This window comes from Lissotriton helveticus, chromosome 6, assembly GCF_964261635.1.
Source record: "Lissotriton helveticus chromosome 6, aLisHel1.1, whole genome shotgun sequence".
NCBI classification, from domain to species: Eukaryota; Metazoa; Chordata; class Amphibia; order Caudata; family Salamandridae; genus Lissotriton; species Lissotriton helveticus.
This window is the reverse complement of record NC_136067.1, coordinates 1,274,359,921-1,274,379,175: the sequence shown is the minus strand read 5'-3', so window position 1 is coordinate 1,274,379,175 and position 19,255 is coordinate 1,274,359,921. Positions and strand designations below refer to the sequence as shown.

Sequence of the window (19,255 nt, the reverse complement as noted above, 5' to 3'; positions counted from 1 at the left end):
GGCGCTGGCTTCGTCATTGTTTGTCTCGCTGCACGTCGGAGCCTAAGCGTCTTCTTTGACCGGAATCGAGCACAAGCTAGACAGTTGTCCTCATTGTGGTCGGGTGATAAGTACTTGTTGCACACCGGGTGCACATCGATGTGCAGGTATTTTGAGTTACAAAGGGGGCATCGTTTGAACGGGCTCCGTTCCATCGACGATCGGGCCTCTGGTGTCGAAAAGGCCACGCGGCTCTCTTCGACGTCCTGCTCGAAAAGAACTGGAACAAGAACTCGGCACCGATCGAAAGAACAATACCGACGACCCCGAAGGCCTTTTGGCCTTGTAGAAAAGTTTCCGAACTTTAGTAAAGAAAAGTACATCCGAACCCAATGGCGGAAAAAAACAATCTGAGGATGGAGAGGATGCCCATGCGCACTGTAGTCCGGGGGAGGAGCCACCTATCTCGTGATACTTCGAAGACTCTTCCAGGACAACAATGTGCAATCATCTGGACCCAACACTAGGCGGCGATCTATGCACAAGATATGAATTCAGCAGCCCACATGCCTCGAACCTGGCATTTCTATTGATTGATTGATATGGAAAGTGGATATGACTTTTGGCATAAACTTAGGGTTTGTCCTAAGTACTACCCTATTTGCATGTACTTGCATGAAGGGCTCTTGAATTGTTAGTGCTTGAAGCTCACTTACTCGCCTGAGGGAGGTAATGGCAATCAAGAATGCCCACTTCCATGTTAGAAATTGCAATTCACATGAGTGGATTGGTTCGAAAGGAGGACCCATAAGTCTGGTAAGTACCAAATTTAAGTTCCAGAATGGTGAAGGTGGGTGTTTTGGAGGGATTAACCTTTTAAGACCCTCCATAAAAGCCTTGATTGGTGGTACCCTAAACAGAGAAAGGTGTTGCCTGTTTTGGAGATATGCTGCTACAGCAGCGATTTGTAGCCTTATAGAAGTGTATGCTAGATTGCATCTTTGAAGATACAAGAGGTAACAGATAATGTTTTGGATGGAAGCATCCAATGGATTGATTTGGTTGTTGTTGCAATAGATTACAGATCTTTTCCATTTAGCTCCATAGCATGCTCTAGTAGTTGGCCTTCTTGCCTCCTTGATAATGTTCATGCAATCAGGAGGTAAGTTAAGGTATCCGAACTCTAAGACCTCAGGAGCCAGATCGCTAGGTTCATCTGATTGGGATCTGGATGTTGGATTTCTCCATGGTTCTGAGTTAAAAGATGGGGCGAAAGGCGCAGTTATTGATGGGGAACTACTGAGAGTTCCAGGAGCGTTGTGTACCATGGCTGTCTTGCCCATGTGGGAGCAACCAGGATCATTGTGAGTGACTGCTGACGTAGTTTGTGTGCCACCAGCGGAATCAGTGGAGTTGGCGGAAAAGCGTACGCAAATCTGCCTGACCAGTTCATCCATATCGGATTGCCCTGTGACAACGGATGTGGGAACCTGGCAGCAAAGTACTGTCATTTTGAGTTTTCGTTTGTGGCAAACAGATCTATTTCTGGGTGCCCCCATTTCTGGAAGAATGGTTGGAGAACTTGGGCGTGAATCTCCCATTCGTGTAGCTGTTGGCTGTGTCTGCTTAGCAGATCCGCTACTTGATTGTCTTTCCCTGGCAGGTGTTCTGCTAAGAGAAAAATGTGTCTTGGAATTGTCCGCCTCCATTTGCTCTGTGCTAAGTGGGACAGCTGTGGAGAGTGTGTCCCTCCTTGTTTCTGGATGTAGTACATTGCTGTCATGTTGTCCGTCTGGATCAACACGGCCTTGTTGTACAAGTATTTTTGGAATGCTTTTAGTGCCAGAAATATTGCTAGCAACTCCAAGTGGTTGATATGCAGTTTCTTTTGTTTTACTGCCCAGAGCCCTTGGATTGTGTATTGAAGTAAGTGGGCTCCCCAGCCTGTCAGTGATGCGTCCGCTGTTAGTACTAGTTGTGGAACCGGCTCTTGGAACAGTCGCCCCTTTGAAAGGTTTTGTGGGTTCCACCACTGCAGAGAGTTGTAAGCGCGACTGTCTACCAACACTAGGTCCTTCAGTTGTCCTTGAGCTTGGTTCCATTGCCGTGCTAGGCATTCTTACAGTGGACGCATTTGAAGTCTGGCATGAGGGACAATGACTATGCAGGAGGCCATCATGCCTATGAGCTGCATAAACACTCGAGTGGCTGAAACCTTTGAATGAGATTTTGCATGTTGGCTATCCTGGCTGAATTTGGGTATGCCTTTGCTACTGAGGTGTTTATTGTAGCTCTCAGATATTGCTGTATGTCGGAGGGTTGTAGGTGTGATTTGGGGTAGTTTATGGAAAAACCCAGGCTGTGTAGCAGCTGGAGTGTCTGAGATGTATGGCTTGCACACTGCGTGTACGAGTTTGCTTTTATGAGCCAATCGTCCAGGTATGGAAACACATGGATGCGTTGCCTTCTGAGGTGTGCAGCTACTACCGCTAGACATTTTGTGAATACTCTTGGGGCAGTGGTTACCCCGAAGGGGAGAACCTTGAACTGAAAATGTTGACCTTCTATTGTGAACCTGAGGTATTTCCTGAGAGCTGGATGTATAGATATGTGAAGATATGTGAAAATACGCATCCTTGAGGTCTAATGTTGCTAGGTAGTCGCCTTGCTGGAGTAACGGGAGTACTTGTTGTAGAGTGATCATGTGGAAGTGCTCCGAGAGTATGTATTGGTTTAGCGGTCTGAGGTCCAATATTGGTCTGAGGGACTCGTCCTTTTTGGGGAAAAGGAAGTATAGCGAGTATACTCCTGTCCCTTGGTGTTGAATAGGGACTGGCTCTATGGCCCCCTTTTCTAGCATGCATTTCACCTCTTGTTGTAACAGGGTGATGTGTTCCTTGGACATAGGATGGTGTTTGGGTGGTATGTTGGGTTGAGTAGAAGTGAGTTCCAGGCAATAACCATACTGGATAATTTGTCTCACCCACCTGTCTGTGGTAATTGCGTTCCAGACTGGTAGGAATTGTTTGACTCTGCCTCCGACTGGTGTTAGATGGTCTGGAGGGAGTGTGATGAAGTCACTGTTTGGTGGCAGTGGAGGCTCTGGTGTTATTGCCGCCACGTCCTCTGCCCTTGTTATTATTGCCCCTATAACCTCCCCTGTTAGAGCCTTTGTTAAAGGAACTTTGGGTGTTGCTTTTATATGTAGAGGAAGTCTGTGAAGTGTTGCCTCGTGCGGTGCCTCTGTAGGAGGAGCGACGAAAGGAACCTCTGTGTTGTTGAAACTGCAGCGCGCCCATAGATTTAGCAGTTTCTGTATCTTTTTTCATTTTATCTAAAATGGTGTCTACTGCAGGGCCAAACAGGAAGTCTTGATTAACTGGTTGGTTGAGGATGGTGGATTGCACCTCATTCTTAAAACCAGAGATGCGTAGCCACGCGTGTCTGCGTAATAATACGCTGGTATTAATGGACCTAGCTGCTGTGTCGGCTGCGTCAAGCGCACATTTAATGGAGGCATTGGTAATAAATTTGCCTTCTTGAATGAGGTCATTAGCCTGAGCTTTGTAAGGTTCTGGCAGGTGTTGCATTAAACCCTCAAGCTGATCATAATGTGCTCTATCGTAGCGAGCTAGTAGAGACTGTGTGTTTGCGATTCTCCATGAATTAGAAGCCTGTGAGGCCACTCTCTTGCCTGAGGCTTCCAATATTTTAGACTCTTTGTCAGGAGGTGGAGCATCTCCTGGAGTTTGCGAGGAAGAAAGGAAGGGTACGGCATAGCCTTTGCTGACAATCTGCAAGGCCCACTTGTCTGATGTGATTGCTTGCCAACCTGGATAGAATCGGTGGATTCTGCCTCCCATCAGGTGGCTGTAACCCAGTAATGGCACACAAAAAAGGTTTAGCAGTTGGAGCTGCGCAGGTAGGGGGCGGGTGGGGGTACCTTGGATGGAGATGCATCTTGACCTTGGTCGTGCGAGAGGTGGGCACCTCGGCCTCTACTGTGAAACTGCTAGGTTCCCTGCTGGGGCGGGACAGGCTGGTGGTAGGGATGCCTCGTTCTAAGCCAAGAAAGGAATGATGGAAGGAAGGTGGCTAACAAGACCAGGCAGAAAAGCCAAGAGAGTGAGTGATAGTCCTACTTGCCTTGAAATGTTCATGGGCAGAATCAGCCTTGCCACCGGTCAAGTGAGTCCCGTTGAAAGGTACGTACATCAGAGAGGACTTAGCTACACATGGGGACGAATGACAACACTGATGCCTACAAGCTCACCCAACAGAGCCGGTGGGAGCCAGGTCACAACAAGTTGTGAAATTGGCTGCTTCACGTCCTAACCATCTTGAATTTCCTGTAACAGGACAGGGAAAAGGTCTACCAGTACACCCAGGAAAAGTGTGCCACTGAGTACCAAAGGGCATGAGTGTAATGGCCCAACAAACATGAGGCGTTGATCAATCACAGGGCTAAACTGTTATTCCCAAATGTCTCTACTCAATTGGATTCCCTGTCGGGGGGAGTGATAGGAAAACTATGGTGTTGGTCCGACTGTTGGAGGCCTGCACCACAAGGCTCTCTGGAGAACGGCGTTGCGACAAAAAGGCTGGTCGCCTGGAGCAGGGCGTTTGCGCCTGGTGATTTGTCTGTTAACTTGTGGGCCAGTGCAAAGCTTGGCCCCCTAGGTAGGTATCTGTCAGGGCCTCTTTGGAAGGGAAAAGGGGCTCAGAAGGGTATGGGCCAGTTGGAGGACCTCAGTCAATATATTTGTTCCATGGTGGAAAGCTGGAGGTCAAGGAATTTAGCTGATCTACACATAACCATAGCGTAAGAGGCAGTTTCTTCTGTGGCTGGGCCAGGAGGAGTGAAAAAGGATGCCTCTGGGAAGGTTACCTAGCCCACTAGCCTCCTGCAAGTCCTCATACAAATTGTCCTCGGCATAGTGCTGAGCAAACTCGTCACCCTGCTCACAGTCAGTATCGGAGTCAGTCCCAAAAGGGGAATGCAAAGAATGCAACCTGCCTTGGGGTAAAGCGAGTGCAGAAATTGACACCTTGGTTGGATCTGAGGGTGCGAAGTTGGTCAAAGAAGGACCAGTGTTGAATTGGCATCGGAAAGGACAATCCGGGCCAACTCTTAGGACAGACAGGCTGGCATCGGAATCAATATACCCGGGCCTGGTATGTGTTGGCCGCCAGGGGCATCGTCAGAACTGGAGAAGAGGGCAGCAGAAGTGGCTCAAAGGGTCCAGCTAGTACAGAGGGCAAAATCTGCAAGTGGTAGTCCTGTTGGAAGGCCTCTCAACTCGGTGGGGCCCAAAGGCGAACCAAAGGGAGTACGTAGAGATCTGATGAGCAGAATCATAGTTGTGAGGAACTTGTCGATCTTGCGCAGAATAGCTGAAGTGCTCAGAACCTCTATTATGTCCCGCAACAAGTAGCAGAATTGGCCCAGAAGTTAGCCGAATTCAAGTGCAGGAGAGAGACAGTTTGCACTGCCCACACACTTCGTCAAAGGAGTGAGAATGGCACGAAGGAGTAGAACTCCGCTTCAACATCCTGTGTTGATTCTGCTTACTAGAGGAAATGAAAAAAGTCACAAAACCGTCTTCTAGAGCTGGGATCGAGCCTTGGAGTGGAACTCGGGAGCGGTCCCGATGCTGCATCTTCTTGTGCTTGTTGACAAAGTTTCACCCCTCATTTCCTGATGGCCTTCAAGGTTCATCGAAAAGCAGTCTCCGCAAGTCCTGGATTTGTGTCCCCAACCCAGACACCACAGGCAAACCCAGTGGGGACCTGTCACAGGCATCGGCATTCAACATTCCTTACAGGGTTTAAAGCCTGTTGTCTTAAGGGATGAAACTGACGTCAGAGTGCAGGAGAGACACCTATATAGGCGCCATACGTCACTTCTGAAGCGGAACAGCATTAGTGCAGAACCGTAAGACTGCACTTTCCAACACTCACAGGTACTATGGAAAAGTTTCCAGATCCAGTACTATGCCTGAGGAATATTCAAAAGGTGAGGAATTTACAATTAGAAGTCTTTATCTGAATTCTGCTGCTTTTTCAGCTGCTTTGAGCTCAGCTATATTTAAGCTACGAATTCCATTATTCTGGTGACTATCAGCCTGGGTGGTTAGTATGAGCCCCATGTCTCCTTGATCTGTTCACATCTGGCAATGTTTTTCTGTAATGGTGTCTGAGGGCACCCTAACTGAACACATCTCTACATTTTATAAACTAATCATATAATATCTACAATTCGTCATCTGAGTCACTTATAATTATTTGACAAACTGCAAACATTTACACCAATCACCTAACATAAATAAACTGCATCTACAGATCTCTCTACTAGTTGCATTAATGTCAGTACTTAATTTGTAAAAGAATAAGTGCCAGGACCCAAAGTTTTGCTCAGAAGTTAGCAGGCAATGCTACCCAATGAAGGGGCTGCCGAATACCAAGACTCTCTAGTTTTGAATTCATCTCATGCCTCTTACATGGACCGCCCTACACTTTCTACACCTTTATCTCATGCTTGCAGGCTTTTTTTGCATTCTTGCTTCCTTTACCCATTCTTTGCCCCTTTTCTGCATTTCACTCTTTTGTGCTAGGTCAAAGTATAATGAAGTAAAGTAAGTTCCGGTCCCCAAAAATGAGTGTCGGCGGGTCCCACTGCAACCACCGGCTCAAATTAAGTATTGATTAATGTAGCCAACTGCAAAGTAGAAACAATTCTGAAGTTATTTGCTTTGGAATGACTAAGCACTGCACAAACCAATGTATCTAATAACAAAACAAACAATTATTTTCCAATGCTATTCCATGCATTTAGGTTTACTAATAAGAAGTACCAATCTGTTAGAAAAGAAAACCTCTAAACACCTCCTAATCAGTTGAGGATTTCGTACTTTAATGACCTGATATGTCATAGTGGACAGCTGAACACAGACCAACACAAAATAAAAGATGGAGAGGTCATTGGAGACTCTTTGAGACCAACAAAGCACAGCCGCTATGTCGACATCCAGCTCAGCCCAGTCTCCAAGCCTCTGTGAGCTCATCCTGAAGGCTGTTGTTTTTGGCCAACGCCTACATGGTTTCCAGAGTGTGGTTTGTAAAAGGGAGCAGAGGGACAAGAGGCTAGTCTTGAGTAAGTGAGAAATGTTTCATTATATTTTACTTTGATAATTGCAAAATGTACAATTCATATGCTTATTTAAGATGTTTTTCAATTTAGAGAGTGCACAAACTCAACTGTTCATTTGTTCTTTCTAAATTTACAGTCACAGCATTTTTGTCATTTGATATGACGTCTGCAGCAATCATGGAACTCAATATAGTATAATGGGGTTACCCAGTTACACGCAGAACCTGGGGATATATACTTTAAGGGAAGAGTGGTTCTGCCACTTATACATGATTTACATAAACTTTCTAGAAATCTCTGAAGCACGGGTTCTATTTTCGATTTTACTTTTGGTTTGGGAGAAATTAACAGACAGTATGTATTTTCATTAAATGTAAGCCCTACTAAGAGAGTGGGACACAAATTGAATACAAGCTAGATGCTCTTTTGAAGCTATAAGGGGCAGAACCACTCTTCCCTTAAAGCAATCATGGAACTGTCTCTGGTATTACATATGTGATTAATTATACTTTTATATTACTTCTACGCAGCATTGCTTGATGCTTCGGTATAGCAGCATGGTTCGTCTGATTAGTGGATAAACATGTATTATTTTACATTATCGACTCAGGAGTTTGACGAGAGTGGAGTGGTGTGTAGATAGTGTGATCTTTATATTCTTCTCCCATACCTAAACCCCATTTGCGCTAGTGACTGATGCCGAAGGCCTGTTCTGTTTCCCTGGGTTCAACATTGAGGAAGCTCTTATGACAGCATCATTGCCAGTGGTGGGCTTGAGGAAATGCGACATTAATTAGAGAAATGGGATTCTCATACGGTCCAAAGATCCTTGGAGACATTAGATACTGTGACCTCTGCAGGAGTATCCTGTTGTATTATGGTAGAGTGTGATCATCATCTGAAACCCTGCAGGTGTACTCCTATGTCTTGTCTATTTTCTCTTTGTATGTTTCATAAAAAAGGAAAGAGTTCTTAAACAACATATGTTTGTATACATTTAAAATAAAAACAATTCAGTTTCACTTATACCAAGGGTAGGTGGTGCATGTATGACAACTGCATTACACTAGAGAACTAGAGTTGTCTGATAACTGTGATGGGGTCTTAGATGCTTGGGACATCGCCCCATCAGACATCAATAAAAGATGTACCATTCACTTAAATGTCCTAACTAAGGCCCAATTTTACCTGATGGTTCATTTAAAACTTCAGGTCTTTTGTATCCTTGTTCTTTTTTTCACTATCTTCAACCATCTTAGAACATTAGCATTGTAGTGTGTTTTATTTTAGCCCCCCCCCAAAAATCAGCATAGAGGTATGCTTTCTTTGTCCATCATGGGATTTCCACTGTTTTGTCATGAGCACTGAATAGTTTTGCCTCCAAGTGGAATCCCGGAAGCGACGGCTTTGTTTTTAAAACCTCTTTTATAAGAACTATGTCTATCTTGACATTAGCACAGTCGCTTATTTAAAATGTTTTCTTTGTGACACAATTTAATTCAATGACTACAAGACTATTCTGGAAAATCAACATTCTTTGTTTTAAAACAGGAAACGAATGACAAACGAGCAGATAGGCACAATAACCTTTCGGCTTATAAAGTAAAAAAAGAAAACTGCACTTCGCCTTTATGTTAACCACATCAGGGTGTCACATGGTGAGGGTACGTCTAGAGTGGATACTTGGACCCCAAAATGTGGTAATTTCTTTTGTTGCTTTGTAAATTATCTTAGTATTAACTGATCTTTCTTTTTCCACTGTAATACAAGACACATACATTTAAAGATCAAGCTTTAATATGATAGTGACTTTTGCTCAGTATTATAATTTTAGATCATCCAGTATGACTTTCAAACTCTCATTTCGCCTTAAAGTGAGGTCCACCTACTCGACCAAGGTCGGCAGCTCTGGTCGTTCTGCCACATCCTCTACCCAAGGCCAGAGAGGCTGAATGGCCAGCCCAGCCATGGCAGTGGAAGTAAGAAAGCAACTCGGCTTGGACATGGTCCTAGCCAGGGACGGTTCCAATTTGTTCCCAAGTGGTTCGCAGAAAGTGCGGTCTAATCTGAAGAATGAAGAACACACGCAGTGGTGGTTGTTGAGGCACATGGGACTAGTCCTTCAGTTGGGCTGTTGGTATCAGAGCAGAAATGCAAGTAAAGGGCAAGGGCTCTCACACCAAGAAACGTCATTTGTAGACAAAAATTCTTGCAGAAGAGGATTTGGAGATGCACGCATTTCTTTTGTAGGTGATGGGTCATACCCAGGCTCCCCAGGGAAGGGGAACACAGGGTTGTTTTGACACATGACTCCTGTTTAACCGAGTGCTTGCAGGAACTTTTGTCAGACAATGGTTTTGACAATGGGAAATGGGCCCTTGCACCGGATGTTGCAGTTGCTCTTGGAGACCCTCAGAAAGCTCAGCCACATATGTATGCACATGGGCCATTTTTCACAGGTTGAGGTTGCTTGCAGACTTCTTAAGGGGTGATCATGGACACAGCAATATGCTCAGCAGCACACATGATACTGGTTACAATCAATCATAGGAGAGGGTTACAATCAATCACAGTTGCCTTCTGGCCGGGTGTGGCACAGGTCTCCGGTCTTGGCAAACCTAATCCTTCTGAGCTCCTCATGGAAGTATGCACTGTATGAGGACTGGGTCAGTCTTGAACTGATGTAGACACTCTGCTTACAAGGTCGTCTTCATCCTCTATGCTTCTGGGTGCAGCAGCATAGTCTTCCTCAGTCCTTGAGTATAATTTCTTCACCTCAAAGGTATAAGCCTAAGTTTATGCCTTTATTCTCAGCTTTCCTCTAAACAGATGGCAGCACTTCTTCAAGTAAGAGACTGATACTGGTTAGGTCAAAGGGATCACTTTTCTAAGTAGCACAGTCACAGCTCACACTAACAAGTGGACATATTAGAGGGAGTGCAATGATGGCAAAGTGTACTCCATGGCAAATAGCCGCAAGGGTACTATAACTCTAGGAAGTGAACCGGAATCCTGTTGACCTCTGTCCACTAAGGTTCTGTTGCCGAGTTCTTTCTTCTCTATTCCTGTCCAGCAGAACTGGATACAGAATACAGGGGTTGGGCAGACAGCACATGACTTTGTCCAAGGTTTGCATCATTTAGCCAGGTCATTAACCCAAGTCTTGGTTTTGGTGATGCTCCTGTCAGAGTACCTCCTGTTCATCTGGAAATGGCTTGGCCCTTTTCTAGTAAACCCAACAGATCATTCCAGCTCCAAACAATGAACGTGAATTGAAAGCTCATATGTATTTGTCTTTAAAGGAATATTAGGATTTTTCAAATTGCATTTAGTTCTTTATTTGTTTTTAGATTTGATAACATTTAAAGTCATAGTTATTTCTTTGTAATGTAAATTTATTGCTTTTCTATAAGGCAAGAACAACAATAACAAGAATACAAATACGTGCCATTCTGGGGAGAAAGAGAGAAGAGTAGGTGAGACAGGATCATAAGGCAGTCCAGAAAGAAGAAACAGGGGTTGGCGATGGGGAGGATGGCGGGAAGCCAGGGTTTCAGCGGGGCGGATCCATGAAAGGCCTAATCACGAGGAGGAAAGAGGATGAAGTAGGTGGGGGTAGGCTGGCATGCTACGGTGACTATGTCGGAGTGGGTAAGGGGAGGTTTCTCTGTGCTGAGTGCAAGAGCATGGCATGGTGTTGTACAGTTTCAGAGAGTGTGGCATAGTATATGCAGGGAGGTAGATAGAGGGCCATTTGCCTTTCAGGGTCTAGGATAGAGGCTTGCAGGTGGGGCTCTGGCAGGAGCCCCAGCTAGATATTGTACTTTTGGGGCAAGGGGGAGCGAGGTGTGGTATACGTCCAAGATGAGTATTTCCTGCTCCTGAAAGCGCAGCAGAACAGTATCCCATGTGTAGCCCTTGCTTGCTATATATCAGGGACTTAAGGTGCACCTCACTGATGAGCTCAACAAAGAAAAGCCACGGTGAAGTAGATTGTGTTCCCAGCATGCAAAGGATAAACTGCCTAACCTATAGCCTAACAATCTATGCTTGACTGCTTCTACTGGATCCAAACCAAGCCCATGGTTGATCATCTTCTATAAATGCAGAGACAATGTAAAAAACTATGACAAGGAATTAAACAAGTAATTACCAACAACTGAGATTGATATAACCGATCAATATCTACAATCCAAAACATTTTGGTCTGGGCAAGAGGGCACTCTTATTTCCAAGACAAATCATTTGTCAAACCAGAAGGCAGTGAAAACACAGGTCCACAACATGTACAGAAAGACAAATCAGAGTGAGAAAACAAACAAACAAACAAACAACACACACACACACACACACACACACACACACACACACACTATAGAAGGTGCTTTGAGCAACCAACATGAGCACAGAACAGGTGGCTTTCTGACTGAAGACTGTTCTTATAAACTTAAAACAGCAACGTTAATTTTTTGTCAGTGGCTCTATCGACTTATGAAATTACTCGTTGATATTTGTGGGCTTTTTGTCTTAAACAAGTTGGCCTGTGATGCTCACAGGCTATACCTGAACATTCTCTACCCAACTGGAGAAATTCTAAAGGTGATTCATAACATGTCTGAAGACAGAGTTCCTGGGACTCACGGATTGCCAGCTAAATTTTCTAAAGATTATTCACATATCTTGGCTCCTCACTTCCTGTCAGTCTATGAGGACTCCAGAGAGACTGGGACCCTTCTACCTTCGGAGACTTTGATTTTCACTATCCTGAAGCCCAATAAGTTCCCTGAATGATTTAACTATTCTAAACCACTATCAATGATAAACATTGATAATAAAAGCCTAGCTAAGTTAATGGTCAATATGTTTCTTACTCTGCTCCCCAAGCTCATTAGACCTGAAAATTTCGCATTTCATTCAGGGCCAATCTACAACACACAACATCCAGACTATCTTTGCCCTACTCCATCAGACTGACACAGACTTGAGGCTGCCGCTCTTTTCCTGGGTATTACCAAACCATTTCACTTCTTAGAGTGTAACTAGTTGTTTATGCTGCTACAGAGCCTCAGCTTCAGCAGAAACTTCATCACGCAGATCACACAGATATACAACCGGGTGACTGCACGTTCTTGATTAACTGATTAACTGGAGCAATACCCCCCAGTTTTTGGTTTTCTGGAGCAATAACTCCCCCTCCCCAATTTCAATCTCCAGAGGAATTTGGCAGGGTTGCCGCTATTCATCATACTCTTTGCAATAGCAAGGGAAACCATTTCTGCCAAAAAGGGCTTGGTGACTTGGCCAGAGTGTTGGTCATCTTGCTACATGCAGACAACATCACTCCATATCTGAGACCAACACATCACCTAAGATTTGGGAATTCTTCAGAATAGCTATTTTACTGGCATTAAGATCAACTGATTGAAATCAGTCATCTTCTATCTAAACCTACTCACTGTTGAACCCGTCTCTGCAATGACTCCTGTGATTCTGGGCAAATCACTTAATCTCCCCATGCCTAACAAAAATTAATGTGTCCTCATGTAATGCAACTGGTGCTATGTAAAGCGCTCTGATACCCGATTCGGGTAAAGTTCGCGCTATATAAAACTCTGTAAAAAATTTAAAATAAATTGGATTAGTAAAGGCATAGATACCACCTAATGTGAAAACTATGGAAGAGCTGTCATTAGACTTGAAGAACAGGTAAAAACTAGGATCTAGTTGCCACTAAATTTGGTTGGCAGGATGGCTATAGCAATAACTGCTAAAATGTCTCAATTTATTCATGAATATCACACGTTCACTCCATTGACACTTCTTTAATAGGCATAGAATAAATATGATAGACTGATGTGGGCGGAAAAACAACCTAGGCTGAAGAATGAAATACTGATGCTCCTCTTTGAACAGGGAGCCCTCCTTGCGATCAATTTAGAGCGATATTTCCACTGCGCTTAGGTCTATTATGCAAATTACATTGGTAGTACTCTAACGCTCTTCCAAACATGCACAGCTATCGAAGCAAACACTGCACACGCATGTCCAATCAACAAGGTAATCTGCTCTCCGGCGATGTATTCCAATGTACAAATGAAGATTGAGAAATGCATGATTTGTGCATGGGACAATCTTCACTGCAGAGCGAAACTGGACTGAATTATTGGGGCAAGTTCACCACTTGCATTTAACCCCCTCATTGCCTCAACTGCTGACAAGAGGATAAACTTCCAACTTAAACATCTACAACTGCTCTCTTTTATGCTCATGATCAGCCACCTGACCCCTTCGCAGTTATTGTGTTGGTAGATCTGGAAAAGGCTTTTGACACTGTGTGGTGGGTCTTTTTAGAGGCCACCTTTCTACGGATGGGATTGGGTTCTGCCTGGACACGATGGGTCAAACACTTGTATACCCACCCAGTGGCAAAGGTTAGAAATAGGGAGGCTTATGAAATATTCAGGGGGAACTAGACAGGGTTGCCCCCTGTCACCACTATTATTCGCCATAGCCACTAAGCCACTAGTGGAGAGATTTCGTACTGAGAGGGCAGACTTAGGCATTGTGCTTGGAGTTTCCATACACGTCATTTCATTATACACAGATAATCTGCTTATATACCTCCGGGATGGGACAAGAGATATCCCTCAAGTTCTGCAGCTCCTTGAGGATTCTGGCCAGTGCTCCGGTCTCAGGGCAACCGAAGCAAGACCTGCGTGTTCCCGTATTGTGCCCTCCTCCCCCAACTCTTGTCCGCCTGACATATCCTGGGCCCCATTTACCTTTAAATATCTGGGTATCCAGGTCTTACATGACTTGGAGGATCTTCGGAAGGGAAACCTCGGAGGGGCCTTCCAGTCCCTGAAGTCCCGCATCTCCTTTTGGCGCTCCTTGCGATTGCCCATTATGGCACGCGTAGCACTCTCTAAAAGGGTTATGTTGCCGAGGTTCTCTATTTCTTTGTAAATCTGCTGGTGCGAATCTCCGTGTCCTGGTTTCAGAGGCTTGACTTACTTCTTAAAGAACTGATATGGGATGGCGGACACAAAAGAGTAGCTCTCGCTACACTTGATCGCCCCTCCTCGAGGGTGGATTGTGGGTGCTGGATTTTGAATTGGCACTATCTTGCCGCCCAGTTCCAGTGGATCACCAGGTGCCTCGATGGAGCGCACTTGTCAGAATTAGGCCAGGTGGGCCCGGAGCTCAACCAGCGGCTGCTATTGGCGACGCTGTAATGCCCGGCATTGCGGATTCCGCGCCCAGGTACCTTACTGTTATGTTATGTTAATATGACTTGTATAGCATGCAGCTGCCCCAGCAAAGGGGCGTCCCGGCGCTTGCAGCTAAGAGGTGTGGAACGCACAGAGATCAGAAATCATAGTGGCTGTCAGAAATACCTAAGTTAGGCTGAAGGAAAAAGGAAAGTTTTAACAGCTTTCCTGAAAGCAAGTATACAGTCCATAGCCCGGATCTGTTCCGGCAGAGAATTCCACAGCCTCGCAGCTAGATAGCGAAAGGAACGACCTCCCGCACGGCTGCGCTTAACCCGCGAACAGTGACCAACTGCTGCCTTGCCGACCGCAGCCTGCGAGTAGGAGCATAAAGAGTGAGCAAATTGCTCAACAGGCTGGGACTAGCGAATTTCACAATCTTGAAATGAAATGAAATGAAATTAAATGAAACATACATTTGTAAAGCGCGATTGCTGCCCAGGGGCGTCCAAGCGCTATGTGATCAGTGAAGGTGCTTAACAACAGTATGAAGCTAAGGAAAGGATTAATGTAAATGTAAATGTAAATGTAGGTGTACTTATATAGCGCAAACCTGTCACCCAAAGGGCATCCTGGTGCTTGCTTAGGGAACCCGTCCTGGTATTCCCCTGTGAGAAACCCCGGCAGGGTGTCCACAGGGTGAAAGCCAGGCATCCCGCCACGAGGGGCCGTAGTGGAGATTAAGCAAGCTATTGCCCAGAGTCGCAGAGTGTGACCCCGTGAGTCGAGTAGGCACCGGAGCGAGAATTGTCGCGACCGTGGAATTTATGAGCCCGAGACCCGCTGAGGCGGGGAATCGAACCCTGGTCCACGGTCGATCTCAGCATCCGGGTCTGCCGCCTCTAACCACTGAGCCACGCTTCTCCACTAATGGTGAACGTTAAAAAGGAAAGTCTTTAATTGCTTCCGAAAAGAGGACAAATTAGGGTTAGACCTAATCTGGAGGGGGAGCGTATTCCACAGCTTGGCAGCGTTGTAAGAAAACATCCTGCCGCCAGCCCTTGCTCTTTTATTCTAGGGACTATTGCCAGAAAAGCCTTGCTAGAGCGAAGATTTTTACTAGGGTGGTACTGTGTTACCAGCTCGCGGCTAATTGCCGGTCCTGTGTGCCAAAAAGCCCGATGGGCTATGCACATTGCCTTAAAGGCAATTCTCTGCCATACCGGCAAGCCAGTGCAGGCGGCTCAGCCCAGGTTTGACTGACAATCTACGGGGCACCTGAAGCAGTGTGCGGGCCGCACAGTTTTGGACTAGCTGCAATTTACGTAGTGTGTACTCCGGTGCACCTAGGTACAAGACATTACTGAAGTCCAGTCGAGACTGGATCAGGCCCTGTACAGCCACCTGCTTGGCTTCCATAGGTAGAAGAGGAAGAACTTTTCTTAACATCCTAAGGAGACCAAAGCAGGTTGCCGAAAGTTTAGTGGCCTGGGTAGAAAGATAGGCACAATGCCTTGAATTGAATCAGTTTCTCCATGGGAAGCCAATGTAGCCTTCGGATGATGTCTCCGACCATACCGTCTTGAATGTCAGCATCTGTGGTTGGAACTTTACGGGGGCTCTTACACAAAAAAGATATGATGGTGTTTCTGTGATCCTCCAGTGCTTTGTAAATCACTCTCTGTGATGACTATATACACGGTTGGTTTCTCAGCTCTGGTTATCTCAAAACCTAATAAATAAAGTTCCAATAAAGGCAATCACTGCTGCTTTACGTAGTGCAGTCTGAGGCAGTTTGCTACAAAGTGAAGCTAAAAGTCTCCAAAAATCTCTTACCTAGTCATTGCAATAGCATCTTCTAAGAAATATTGATCAACGGGAAATGTTCGGCCTACAAGAAAAACACAGCAGTTAGTTGTTCATTTAGAAATATACAGCAAGGAGGAGAACATATTTTTTTGATAACAAGTAGGCTCTTTTCATTGGTCACATTTGTGGAGTAAATATGCCTCCTGCTTCCTACACACAATCCATGTTCAAAACTCATATAGATACTTTTAATATACTGATTGAATTTTCTTAAAACACCAACCTCGCCTATAAAGGCAGGAGAGTGCTGTAAAAACAATTATGAGAAATATGTAAAATATACAGATTCTACCACATTCAGAACCAAGCAAAATAATGTAATTAAATCAACAGAAACACATAGGCAAAGGATTACTAAAGTGCAATATTATACCTCTACAGTGTTTTGGTCTCGTCTGCATGTCAGGTTTAGCTGTCTAGTTGTGAAAGACCCCTTGTGGACTATCCCACAAGCGTACATTGAGCTTTGAGCCTGCCCGTTCCTTCCACTGGTTTGCTTTTTTGTCACTCTTGTTTCATCGATTGCTGTTCAATGGCTTTCCTTCCACTTCTCGCGTTCCCCCTCCCCTAAAACATATCCTCTTTACCGTGCTGTTTGGCTGACCTTTATCTTTCTACCGTCCACTTTTATGGAACTACTTTTTTATTTTTCATTAAGCACTCCATGAGAGTGCATGTATTTTCCAGCTGGCTCCCGCATGTGGTTCTCCCCCTGCCAAATACCCACATCTGTGGACTATGTTTGTCTCCCATGTGTGTTGCTCCTTCTCTCGTGGGCTTCTCCTCCCCAACCGCACTCTGTATTGCTCTCTCCCTCGTCTGCTGCTTTTCTCCACCTTCTTCAACCACCTAGATTTATTTTTATTTCACCCCTTGCTCCCTCTCTGTTAAATCCCTCACCACCTTCGCTGTTGCTCGCACATCCATTGGTGTACTTTAATATTTTTGGTAAAACATAATTAACAGTTTTTTGAGGTTTGGTCCAGAGAGCTCCCAAGCCACTCCACTAGCAGAAATGCACTTTAGCGCAAACAATTTCTTTTTCACAACTCAATTTTATTGTTGAAGGCCGATACAGTACCAACGTCTTATGAAACGCCAGTAAAAGATAATGACAAGCAGCATTGATTTCAACATTTTCTATAATAATATATCTGGGTTGACATAAAAAACACAAGAAAAAGAAAGAAAACAATAACATTTTAACAACAAACAATAGTGCCATAACAATATCGTTGGAGGCATTCAACGATCTAAAACATGTAGATCGATGCAATTTAGTACACATATAGATTAGGTCTACATCCATAGCGTAGCAAATTACCATTAACCCAACAATTCTTCGACATCAGTCAGAGAGAGGAGGATCTAAGTCTAGTGCCCTGTAATCCGCCCACCGCTTCCATATCTTATAATGTTTCTAGGGACACCCTCTAGCTGTAAAAACTGGGATCTCTAGACCCATACAAAAGTCAAGTCCTTATTCAAGGGCACGACCAACGGCGGAGACTCACTCTTCCATACCCTAGCCACATCGCGCTTAGCCAGAGTGAGGCCTAGAAACAGTAAGTGGAGCTTATATCTATTGCCACCTATTCCCTCAGTTATATGGAGCATAAATAATCGAGGCATAGGTTGAATATCCCAACCCAGGACCTCCGAAAGGCATGCAGCAACCCCCCTCCAAAACCACGACAAAGATGTACACTGAAATATTGTGTGGAAGAAGTTTCCCTCAGTTGTCCCACATCGCAAGGATTCAGGGGATGCAATCAGCCCCGCCTGCCACAGCTTATATCTCGTGAAGTAGCCCGATGCAGGTACTTGAATTGGATCAGCTGCAGGCGTGCAGCTATCGCTACGCTACGTGGGGATTCAACGCCTCCACTCAATAATCTTCGTCAAGGGGCCCCAGTTCTAGCTCCCAGGTCTCCTGTGTTTTATGCAGTGTCGTGGGGGTGTTATTTATAAGCGTACGGTAGATCTCAATTATTATGTGATCCCCCAGATCCCCCATAAAGACTTTGGCCTCGATAGGGTTAAATTCAGGTATAGTATCTTGTTGCGCCAAGTATGGGGAGAGCGCATGTCTCAGTTGTAAGTACTTGTAAAATTGGGTGCAAGGCATATTGAATTCTGTCTGAAGTTCTTGAAAAGACTTCAACCTACCTCCCTGCGAAACTGCCCCTACCGTGTCAATGTCATTCCAACCCCGAAACCAGGATAGCTGCATTACTTGGGATAGTTGACCATTGTGCCATAAGGGGGTTTCCCTCCTCAGTTTACCCCACCAGCCCATCGCACGCAGCGCTCGTTTCCACACCTCTAAGACCATCCTGGTCGCCGGCGACAATGCCTTAAGTTGCGGGCTGGAATATAAGATCTGGTGTAGCGACATGACCCCCATGCGCTAACGCTCCACTGCATATGCTGGGTCCCTACGATCTCCATACCACGAGTCGTTAAGGACCAATATGTGTGAGGCTGAATGACAGGCCTGACCAGCTGGGGTAGCAATACCTCCACTATAAGTAGATTGACAACAGGTTCTCAGAGCGACGAGCAACGCTCCTCCCTCCCAATGAAAGCGAGCGAGGAATGCGTTTAATTCCCGGAACCAGGTTGGCTGTAGGGTAGTAAGGGTGGTTCTGGAGCTGATAAAGTAGGGGGGCATGAATACCATTTTGAATATGGCACATCTGCCAAGTAAGAAGAGCGGCAGGTGAGACCACACGCAGACCTGGTCCACCGATCTTCACCTCAGGGGACACAAAGTCCTGTACCATGAAATAGATTGAGGTGTGGATAGAAACACTCCCAGATATTTAAAACCATTCAGAAATATAGAGACTGCTTGTTGGACCTGGGATCCCCAAGTCACATAGGGTAGCTTGGCGCTAAGTAGGAAGGCCTAATTCCAGAGTACATGTGCTAAGTTTGCGTCACACCCTTCAGTAACAGAACGTCCATCCACTCAAAAATGACACTACACCAATTCTTTTTTTAGAAAAATAAGAGCTGTTTTATGAAAATACTTTGTTTACTC

The 19,255-nt window shown here is 45.2% G+C and overlaps 1 protein-coding gene across 2 annotated transcripts in view; it reads right to left on the bottom strand.

Annotated features, from left to right (window-relative positions):
• DHX57 (DExH-box helicase 57) overlaps positions 1–19,255 on the bottom strand; it is a 539,830-nt gene that overhangs the window by 192,268 nt on the left and 328,307 nt on the right. For both annotated transcript variants that reach the window (XM_078649008.1, XM_078649007.1), the window contains one exon: positions 16,177–16,231. In XM_078649008.1, coding sequence (XP_078505134.1) covers positions 16,177–16,231 — 55 coding nt within the window. The remainder of the gene's footprint in view (positions 1–16,176; positions 16,232–19,255) is intronic.